Source organism: Sciurus carolinensis, chromosome 3 (genome assembly GCF_902686445.1).
Source record: "Sciurus carolinensis chromosome 3, mSciCar1.2, whole genome shotgun sequence".
NCBI lineage: Eukaryota > Metazoa > Chordata > Mammalia > Rodentia > Sciuridae > Sciurus > Sciurus carolinensis.
In genome coordinates this window covers 21,558,622-21,569,936 of record NC_062215.1, presented here as the reverse complement: position 1 = coordinate 21,569,936, position 11,315 = coordinate 21,558,622, and the positions used below count along the sequence as shown (strand labels likewise).

General features: G+C 38.8%; 2 protein-coding genes across 2 annotated transcripts; both read right to left on the bottom strand.

The window, feature by feature from the left end:
* Nucleotides 1-6,787: 6,787 nt before the first annotated feature.
* On the bottom strand, nt 6,788-7,159 carry LOC124981295 (keratin-associated protein 9-3-like). The gene has a single exon (XM_047547584.1). It carries the CDS (start codon nt 7,157-7,159, stop codon nt 6,788-6,790), a length of 372 nt encoding a protein of 123 aa, XP_047403540.1.
* Nucleotides 7,160-9,383: 2,224 nt separating this feature from the next.
* LOC124981173 (keratin-associated protein 9-3-like) lies at nt 9,384-9,842 on the bottom strand. The gene has a single exon (XM_047547353.1). The coding sequence runs from the start codon at nt 9,837-9,839 to the stop codon at nt 9,384-9,386; it is 456 nt and encodes a 151-aa protein (XP_047403309.1). The 5' UTR covers nt 9,840-9,842.
* Between the last annotated feature and the right edge of the window lie 1,473 nt (nt 9,843-11,315).

Sequence of the window (11,315 nt, the reverse complement as noted above, 5' to 3'; positions counted from 1 at the left end):
CTTCTTCACTCTCTTTGCTATCGTAAATAATACTGCTATGAATATTGATGTGCAAATTTCTCTTTGGATTCACGCTAGTTAATTTTCAGAATATCCCTCAATTTGAATTTGTGTGTAGTTTCTTTTATGAAAAGATTTATTGGTGCATATTAATTAAACAGAAGAGTAAGTTTCATTGTGGCATGTTTGTACATGCATATAACATAGTTTTATCAATTTAATTCTATAGTAATTTTCCTTGCCCTCCACTTCCCTGTCCCCCTGATTTCTCTTCCTTCATACTAAGAGACTCCCTTCTGTTTTCATGAGATCCTTTTTTTAAATTTTCTTTCTAATTTCTACATATGAGAAAACCAAACAAATATATGCCCTTTGACTTTCCGAGTCTGGCTTATTCTCCTTAACATAATGCTCTCCAGTTCAATCCATTTTTCTGCAAAAGACATGATTTCATTCTTCTTTATTGTTGAATAAAACTCCATATATATCCCATTTTCTTTAACCATTCATCTGTTGATTGATACGATGGGAGTTTGCTGCTATAAATATGGAAATGCATATATATCTAAAGTATGCTGTCTTTAATTCTTTTGGGTAGATACCAAGGAAAGACAATAGTTCCATTGTTAGTTTTTAAGGAAACTTCATACTGAGTTCCATAGTGGCTGTATTAATTTATATTTTTACCCACACTGAGTGAAGGTTCCCTTGTCCCTGCTTTCTCACCAGTATTTATTTATTTATTGCTATTTGTAATCATGATATTGTCATTTTAACTAGAGTGAGATGGAATCTATGTGTAGTTTTTTCCCCTATATGATTGTTGGCCATTTGTACTTTCTCTTTTTAGAAATATCTGTTTGGATCATTTGTCAATTCTTTTGGTTGAGTTATTTATTTAGTTATTGGTATGGAGTTTTTAGAGTTGTTTATGTATTCTCAATATTAATTTTCTGATAAACATTTTCTCCCATTCTCTAGGTTTTCTCTTCATGCTATTGTTTCCTTTGCCATGCAGAAGCTTTTAAGTTGATGTCACCCCACTTATAGATTCTTGGTATTATTTTCTGAGCTGTGAGTCCTTATAAGTCACTGCCTATGCCTAAACATAGGAGTGTTTCCTCTGTGTTCTCTTCCAGCAGTTGCAAAGTTTCTGGTTTTGTTTTAGGTCTTTGATCCATTTTGAGTTGACTTTTGTGCAGGTTGAGAGATAGGAATCTAGTTTCCAACTTTTATATATGGATATACAGTTTTCCTGGCACCACTTATCTCCAAAATAAGTTTTGGCAAACATCAGATGACTGTGGACTTGTCTGTGTGCATTCTAGTCCATGGTCTATGTGTCTGTTTTTATGCCAGTACCAAACTGTATTTTGTTACTATGATTCAGCAGTATAATTTGAGCTTGGGTATTATAAGGCCTATAACTTTACTCTTTTTGTTCAGTTTTCATTTGACTCTTCTAGGTCTTTTGTTCTTCCATATGAATTTTAGATTTTTTTTCTAGATCTGAGAAGAATATCATTGGTATTTTGATGAAGATTGCATTGAACTGTTGATCACTCTTGGTAGTGTGGCCATTTTTCACAATATTAATTCTGCCTAACCATGAACATGGGAGGTCTTTCCATCTTCTGGTGTCTTCCTTTACTTCTGTTTTCAGTGTTCTGTAATTTTTCTTGTACAGGTTTTTTACCTCTTTAGTTTAACTTATTCCTAAATGTTTTATTTTTTGAAGCTATTGTATATCCTGATGTCTTTCTCAGAAAATTTATTATTGGTGTATAGAAAAGCTCTTGGTGTTTGTATGTTGATTTTGTATTCTGCTGCTTTGCTGAATTTATCAGCTCTAGCAGGCTTCTGCTGGAGCTTTTAGGATCTTCTGTATATAGGATTATATCATCCACAAATAAGACAATTTGATTTCTTTCTTCCTACTTGTATCATTTTAGTTTCCTTCTCTTCCCTAATTGTTCTGGTTGACATTTAAAGCACTATATTGAGTAGGAGTGCAGAGAGTAGACATCCTTGTTTTGTTCCTAATTTTAGAGGAAATACTTTTCCCCACTCAGTTTTTCACTTTTAAGTATGATGTTGGCTTTTGGGTTTGTCATATATACCCTTTATAAAGTTGAGGTAAGTTCCTTCTATCCCTGGTTTTTTAGGGTTTTTATCATAAATGAGCATTGAATTTTTTCAAAAGCTTTTCCTGCATCTATTGAGCTGATCACATAACTTTTGTACTTGATTCTTTTTATGTGGTCTATTATGTTTATTGACTTGTATATGTTGAATCATCCCTTACATCCTTGAGGTCATTTATATTCAGTGTTAATTTTTCTTGTCATTTTGACTTATTTCTAATGTTTGCTTTGATCCTAATCCTCATTTGCTTATGTACTCCTATAATGAGATTAATCTTTCCTGAGATTAATTCTTTTCTGAGCTCTTTTGGTTGTTTTTATCTTCTTCTTATGTGAATAAAATTCCTTTAAGCATATTCTGCAATCCTGGCTTAGAAGTCATGAATTCCTTTAGTTTATAGGCTTATCATGGGGGGTTTTTATTTCTTTTTCAATTTTGAAGGATAGCTTTGCTGTATATAGAGATCTTGGTTGGTATTTATTTTATTTCAGGGATTAAAATACATCATTACAAGCCCTCCTGGAATTTAAGTTTCTGATTAGAAATTTGGTATTATTCTAATTGGCTTTCCTTTAAATATGACCTTGCATTTTTCAAAAATTTCTTTGTTCTGGATTTTTGGCATTTTAATTATAATGTGTCATGGAGAGGTTCTTTTCTGGTCTTGTCTATTTGGACTTCTAAATGCCTCTGGTGTCTGACTGTCCATTTCATTCCCAAAGTTTGGAAGATTTCTGTTATTATTTCACTGAGTAGGTTATTAGTGGCATTAGCCTATGTCTCTGCTCCTTCTTACACAATAGTTGTGAGCCTTTAAATGCCTAATGTTGTCCCAGATTCTCGGAATTCTTATCATAGTTTCGTATATTTTTCTTTGGTATTGTCTGAATGTTCAAGCCCTTCCATCTTGGCTTTGAGCTTGAGGTTATGTCTTCTACTTAAACTAATATGTTGGAAAGACTAAATTATTATTTGACTTATCATGACTTTCATGTGTAAGACTTCTGTTTAGTTCTTTCAGAATCCCTATCCCTTTGTTGAAATGGTCTTTCTTATCCAGTGTTTCCCCTCTTAGTCCATTCATTAGATCTTCTTTTAATTCATTGATAATTTTAACAATCAACTTTTGAGTTATTTGTCTGACATTTCATCTACTTCGATATCTGTGGATTCAGTTATTGGGGATTTATAAACTTTTTGAGGAGTCTTGTTGGCTTACATTATATTCCTATGTTTTTAGGGGTTTTATGTTGTTTACACATTTGTTGTGATGGATACCTCTTCCTCTATTATATGAGCGGTCTTTTAATGAGAAATTATCTCTTTCCAATATGCCATGAACTGAGAGTTTAACTTAGCATCAAAACATCCAATCAGAATAATCAAAGTGCTAAGTTCAATGACCAACACTCCTTTGAGAGGAGAGAGTAACCACCGATAACTGTGGTAACTTAAGAACAAACCATATACCAACATATATTTACAAAACTTATTACTAAGTAGCTAACCAATGAGAAAAGTGGGTAAGAAATGATATAGAATAGGCCAAAAAGTTAAGGTTTAATAATGGTCTATTAATATTAAATTATATTGGAAGAAGGGGGAAATACAAGAAAGGAAGAAAAGGGAGGAAAGGGAGACAGAAGATAAAAGGAGAAAAGAAGGATCAAAGAAAAAGGAAGGGAATCAAGATTGGAAAGAAGAAGAGAGGAATAGAGAAAAAATCCAATTAAATAAAAAAATACATAAAATTAGAACTATGAAAAAACAGGTAACAAGGGAAGGCACAATAGAACCCTTTACGTGAAATAGCACGTGAAGCATCAATCAAAAAGATGGTTTTCTCTTTGCTCAGGTATTTAACATGGAGACTCATTTTTTCCAAGGCTTTGATTTTAGAGTCCCCCAGCTATGAGGAGGTTTGTTTGGACACAAGTATCATACTGTATATGTAAATTTTTTTTCAACTAGGACCCAAACTGGCCAAACTTGTTAGTAGAGTCTGAATGCTGAGCTGTGCCCCTCCTTGCCTGCCAGCAAGTGTTGGGGAGAGATGTCTGTTTCAAAGAAGAAGTCACCTTCAATATCACTGATTTGATATTTAGACACGGGTGTAGCTCTGGGAGGCCAGCCCTGTCACCTGGGTAGCCTGTGTTATGGTCTGGATTGTACCACACCCCTTGTTTGGAGAGCCTCAGTCCATGTGCTGGGGAGAGGTAAGTCGGTAGTGCCCAGATCTCATCAGTCGATCCACCAGACACTTCCCAGTGTGGGGGACATGACCAGGCCACAGTGGGATGTACAGATGGCAGCTTTCTATCCCACTCAGACCCAACTCACTTAAATCCCTCACCACAGAGTCCACATTGCCAATTTCCTATGAAGGTGCCCTTCACTTTTCTCTGCTCTGCAGACTGACAGACTGGCAGCTGTGGCTCCTGTTGCTGCCCAGAGCTTCCCCCAAGTCCATGCCACAGTCTCACTCCTGAGTCCAGAATGGCTCATGACTGGGGTACCCCTCAGTCCAGTGAGAAGTAAAGCAAAGATAACCGTTGGGCCTCAGATACACAAAAAAGAAAGCAAACCAAGAACAAGACCAAAAAAAAAAAAAAAAAAGGAGGAACAAAGATAAAGAGAGGAAAAGTTTGGGGATTTCTAATCTCCCACCCAGAAAGTTTGTACACTGAGACTTTTTCAGCTGGCATTGATTCCCTCTTTTCACTGAATCTGCTGGGAAGTGCCAGGACACATTCCCACACCGACTGACTTCAAAGTGTCTGAGCCTGTTTTTCTGCTCTCCTGTGGTTTTGCTGGATGGCAGAGCCTGCTTTCCCTTAGACTTGCTGGGAGACTTTCTTTCAGCTGGTTGCAGGGGAGCTTCCCCCAGCTCTGGGCCACTGCACACCTGGCACTTCAGCAGTCCATTTCTTTAATTCATTCTCGTTCTCTTCTAAAACTCTAAAAACCCATATTTCTGGGTCTCACGTGGCTGCTGCCTCTCTGAGCCACATTCTGATGCTTCCCCACATCACGCAGCTACACGTCATTTTGATTGAATCTTGCAAACCCCATTGCCCAGCCCCAAAGTGAAGTGATCTCTTCTTTTCCAGATCTTATTTAAGACCCTTCCATACTCTTTGCAGTCCACAGACCCAAGGCATTAATTGCTACTGCATTGGCACTCTGAAGCCTCTTGACAATTTCTGCAAATTCCTGAGGCATTACTTTCTCATGGTCCCCTTGGTCTATATGGGTCCTGGGCTGTGATCATCCCATAAATTGACCCAGGATGAAAGACTCACCTCTTTCACTGGTTTTCACAGGAAAGTTGATCCATTCCAAGGAGTATGTGAGTTTTTAACTTAATGGGGTGGGGGAGGGGATCAGATAGCAAAATTCCTGACTCTCCTGACTAGATCAGTCCCCTCCATTTTTCTCCTTATTCCCTTTCTAGATTAAAAATATTCCTCTCTACCTTGTGTATTGTTTTACATCCTTCTCTTGGGCTTTTGGGGCTGCCAAGGTTCTCTTAGGCTTTTGGAGCTCCTTGTCTTTCAGGGATACACCCTGTATGTTGTCCTATCAAGACAGATATGCTGAAAGGCATCTAGTCACCTAAGAGAGATTCTTCTATGAACTACTAAGAGAATACAATTTATCTCTTTATATTTTATGTAGCGATTTTTACACGTATTTTTTTCCTTCTGGATAATAAGGTCCTCAGAGATAAAACTGAACTCTTCATCTTTCTCCATCATCCCTACTTTAGAAGGAGTGATTGAGTTAACATGTGATGCATTATCTAAGACTTCATTCTCTTTAAAAAAGAAACAACTCAAGTGGGCGAATAGCTCAGCCTGTAGAGCGCTTGCTGAGCATGTGCACATGCCTGGGTTCGAATCTCCAACACCTCGGAAGGAAACAAAAAGTGAAAAAAGAAACAACTCAATTCTTTCAAGTAGATATTCTTGAATGAAAAGCAGTGAAAGCACTAGATGTACAAGTAGAAACACAGACCATGGTTTCTTTGCCCAGTATATAACCTTTATTAAGAAACATCAGAAGACATAGTGCCACAGATATAATTGAAATAGCCAACAGGCAAAGATCATTATGATCCAAAAACAAGGGATAGGTCTAATCTTGAATTGTGGAAAGGTTCAGCTTACTTCTTAGAAGCTGGATGTTGGACAAAGACCTTCCTTTCTCTCTGATGACATCTTAGGAATGTCTCTTGGCTATACTCTGGTGCCTTGACGTTGGAAAAAATCGTAGGCAAACAAGATAAATATAGATCATAAAGCAAGGTAGGAAAATAAACATTGTAGACAATTCTCAAGGAAAAATTCCAGAATATGGTGGTAGTTTTCAATCTTGCAAGAGGATCAGAAATATTGTATCCAAATATCATCGTCCAATTTGGTAACCTAAAGGTGGGTTCACAGCACTTCTGTGTCCACAGTGGAGATCAGTGTATCATTATAAAATGGAATCTGAATGGTGATTCTCAGATGCTTGGAAGCCCACGTTAGAGAAAATGAAATAGAGGTCTAAGAACTTCTTAGTGGTTCAGGGATGGTTAAGAGGATGAATGGTTCAGAGATGTTGCATCCTGGGCAATTGAGTATCAGCAGCCTGGCTCTTAGCAGATGGGCTCACAGCAGGTGGGTGGGCAGCAGTAGCAGCAGCAGGCTGGGCGACAGCAGGACTGTCCACAGTAGGATGGGCGGCAGCAGGAGGCCTGGGCGTGGTGCAGCTGGCAGCAGGTTGGGGGTGTGCAGCTCACCACGCAGCAGGGGGGCAGGCAGGTGCCCTCCACGCGGCAGTCAGGGCGACACCACCTGATGCGGCAGCTCACAGCTCCGCAGCCACCCTCCTGGCCACAGCCACCCCCAAAGCCACCCCCAATACCACAGCTGGACCCGCAGCAGCTGGGCTGGCAGCAGCTGGAGCCATAGTTTCCACTGGTGGAGCAGCTGGGGAATCCGCAGAAGCTGGTGGAGCAGCAGGCCATGGTGTCTGGAGTTGGGTTGAGAGCTGGGTTGGTTGGAGGAGTTTCTGAGTTTGGGAGGTGACTTCCACCTCGGGCCTTTTATATGTTCGACCCAGCAGCTGTTTATAAAATTCTTAACATATTTTTCTTGTTTTTGTTTAAATTCATTCCTTAGTGGTCCTCTGATTGGCTTGCATTGAAATACTTATGACATATTATGAGCAGCAGTGTGGAAATTACTCTGTTTTATAAGGTTTTGAAGACTCGTCATATCAGACTTTGGCACTTTAGAATATGTTTGTGGTTTCCCATGTTCAAAGAGTCCTCCCACTTGAGACCCAGTCAACGCCCTCGTTTTGACAGTGGTCATTCCTCGTGACAGTCTGTCCAGACTTCTAAAACTTTGGGTGATTATACTATTTTTTAAGTATTATTTTTTTTCACTCCTGGATATAGAGAGTGAATTCCACTGAATGTAGAACACCAGGATATTTGCTGAAATGAAGAAGTACTTTGGTCATGGATAGTTAAAACTTCCACCTCATATACTCCAACATCATATCAAATGACTATTATAGTTCCTTTGGTTTCAACAAATTTGAAATGAATAAATACTATTTGTGTTCCAGCATAGAACACCTTTTTTTGTGTGTGTGAACCAAACAACTTAGTGTAAAGAAGGTATCCAGCTGCAATGCTTAGCTTCTGGTAGGAGCTTAATAAATGTTTTTTGCATTTATTATTGATTCAATAAATGTTTATTGAGGGGGTGGAGTAAAAGGCGTGATTCATGAATGCCTGTATAACTCATAAATTATTAAATAGAACTTTCAAGTCACAGTACCTATGAAGGGGACTTGTTGTTTGCTGTGAGAAGAGACTAGGAAATGTTGAATTATTTTTATCTGAATTCCATAGTTGAACCAACATTCAGGAAAAAAAATGTCTAGGAGTTAGGACACTTGGAAGAATGTCCTGTCATCCACTGTGTATTTTCTGCAATGCATCTTGGGTATGATCTGTCACTGTCACCGATTAAATGATAGAGGTAAGTGCTGGGAGCTCATAAAATAACTTTGAAAATATATTTTTTTTAGATTTTCCTGTATTTGTGTCTTATTGTATTTTGACTGTGGCACTCAGATACTTAAAGAATAATTCAAAAACTAAATGGTAAAAGCTGTTTCTTTTTGTTCTAGGTTTGTGTAAACTTCTTAAGAGAGCATTTTTTGATTGGGTTATGGATTGCTTATCATGATATAGCTGTTTCAGATTTCTCATGCATCTGTCTGACATGGTGATGGTAGAACTCACTAGTTATGCTGCTGAACTGCTGCTTCTTCTTTCATTTAGACCAGAGATACCTCCTATACTTAACAGCAAATGAAGGTGAACTTTGAGAACTGACGTTTGGAGAGCAATTTCAGGGTCTGAGGAATGAATGAGATAGGCTCAGGCTTAGGAATTAAACCCAAATGCTCTTGGAAAATGAATAGTATCTGATTGGTATTTTCAAACCAGCAGGAAATACCATTTCTTTATGTTGGGCATGAATGAAGGAAAACACCTGGTGTGTTATATAGGAGATATTGGAGAAAGACATCTAGGTAGGAACTCAAAAGCTTTGATCAACCTGCAAATTTTAGCTAAAGTGGCTCTCTTGGTCTAGATCCAATCTTAGTAGAGTACAGCATGAAAATATTTGAATAACTATGAAAATTAATGCATGGAAAATTTTATTAGCAGGTGGATTAAAGCATAACTTAATTTGTACTTAATATCTCTATTAGACCATATGTTTATCTCTGAGGATTATTATGATATGCAGATCCACTCTCCTTGAATTCCAGTTGTAGGTGGACATGCTTAAAGGTAGAAGAAGGACATAACCCTGTTTGCTTTGCACATTACAACATTTTATTTGAAGTCAGTGGGATATTCAAGTAGAAAGCAAATCTGAAGAAGTGTGGGGATAAAGAGAGAGGGAGGGGTGCTGAGATGTCATTGGATGAAGAACTTCTCCATCCTGGAGACCTGTTCAAGCCAGGCGGGGTCTCCAAAGAACGATGGTCAATACTTGTTTTCAGTGAGTTAAATCAGCACATCCTTAGGGGTTCTGATTGAGAGTTCCATTATTTATGAGTAGTTTAGCAACATCTTGATACTTAGCATCCATCAAATGGTATACTTCTTCAGAGAAGAACACAATTTTCCCTTTTATTCTTAAGTAATCAGCAGCTGACTCTTAGCAGGTGGGCTCACAGCAGGTGGGTGGGCAGCAGTAGCAGCAGCAGGCTGGGCGGCAGCAGGACTGTCCACAGTAGGATGGGCGGCAGCAGGAGGCCTGGGCATGGTGCAGCTGGCAGCAGGTCGGGGGTGTGCAGCTCACCACACAGCAGGGGGGCAGGCAGGTGCCCTCCACGCGGCAGTCAGGGCGGCACCACCTGATGCGGCAGCTCACGGCTCCGCAGCCACCCTCCTGGCCACCCCCGATTCCACTCCCAGAGCCACAGCCGGTTCCACAGCAGCTGGGCTGGCAGCAGCTGGGTTGGCAGCAGCTGGGCTGGCAGCAGCTATCCTGGCCACAGCTGGGCTGGCAGCAGCCGGTCTGGCAGCAGTTGGGCCGGCAGCAGCTGGCGCCACAGTTTCCACTGGTGGAGCAGCTGGGGAATCCGCAGAAGCTGGTGGAGCAGCAGGCCATGGTGTCAGGAGTCTGTCTGAGAACTAAACTGCTAAGAGATTTTTCTGAGTTTTGGTTGTACCTTCTAAACCTGGCCTTTTATATAGTCCCTTGAGCTGCATGTTTACCTAACATTTAGCATTTTTCCTTGATGCCAATTGAATAGTCAGTGTTTGATTGGCTCATACTTGAGTTGTTTAGAAAATTATAAATAGCATTTCAATTGTCTGCTTTGGGCAATGTTCAATTAAGTCTCATTATGTGTCTTCTTTGCTCTCTGAACTAAGTAAGAGAAGGTGCTTCATGGAAGCCAATCACAGCAGCGCCTCTTTATGTAAGTCATATGACAGACTAGACTTGGGGCAAACACTGCCCTGGCCCACTTTGTCATACCTGTCCTGCAGTAACCTTTGGGCAGTTTGTCTGAACTGAAATTTTCTTCCTAAGTTGGCATTCAATCACGATTATGACTTCATCAACAATTTGTTCAGATTTGCAAAGACTAATGATGTTGGTGCCTTCAAAACACGAGCTAGCACTTGATTCATCCATCTCCAAACCAAGTTTGCCTTTCTGTGATCAGCTGCAAGTGATAGGATCTTAGAACTTCTTTGGTATTCTTGCCTTCAGTCACCGATGCACATGTTACCAACTGAATCCTTTAATGACTTTTGACTGAGAATTATTTATTGGCTATTAAATTGAAACTATATGCTAAAGACAGATACACTTTGTAACAAGTCAAACTGTACAGACAGAAGACAAATTAATATTCTCTCCCCTATCCCTAACACACACCGTACCTTTTCCAAAATGCATACTCCTAGTATAATCAATATAAGCACTTGGTGTATATTCTTTAACACCTTTACTTCTACTTATACAATTCTAAACAAGCATATGCACACATACATCTTGTGTTTCAGTGAAGTTTGGATCTAATATACATTGAAATTAGAAAATTTTAATAAAAAATTGTGGTATAATACCCATAGTGAAAATCTTTTGACCATATACATGAGAGTCTATTTCCGAGTACTCTATTGAACTGGTCCTCATGTATGTCTTTATGTAGTACCACACTGTTTTGATTACTGCAGCTTTATAATAAATTTTGAAATCAAGAAGTATGAGACTAACCTTGTTCTTCTTTTTCAAGACTTTTTGATATTTGAGATTCCTCATGATGACATATGCATTTTTGGAGGGAGTGTTCTATTTGTGCAAATCACCATTGAGATTTTGATAGAGGTTTCATTAAGTCTGTAGATTCTGTTGGTGGTTTTATCTTAATAATATTGTCCTTTTAAAATTTGTTTCAGTAAAATTTTGCAGTTTCTGGTGTACAATTATTTCCCTTGGGTTAAATTTATTCCTAAATGTCTTATTCTTTTTGATGCTATTGTAACTGGAATTGCTTTCTTAAATTCCTTTTCAGATTGTTCATTGCTAATATATAGAAATTCAAATGATTTTTGTGTGTTGATTTTGTATTTG

Bases quoted from the DNA above. Each gene is read 5' to 3' on its own strand.
- LOC124981295 (XM_047547584.1), bottom strand. From the start codon at position 7,159: ATGGCCTGCTGCTCCACCAGCTTCTGCGGATTCCCCAGCTGCTCCACC.
- LOC124981173 (XM_047547353.1), bottom strand. From the start codon at position 9,839: ATGGCCTGCTGCTCCACCAGCTTCTGCGGATTCCCCAGCTGCTCCACC.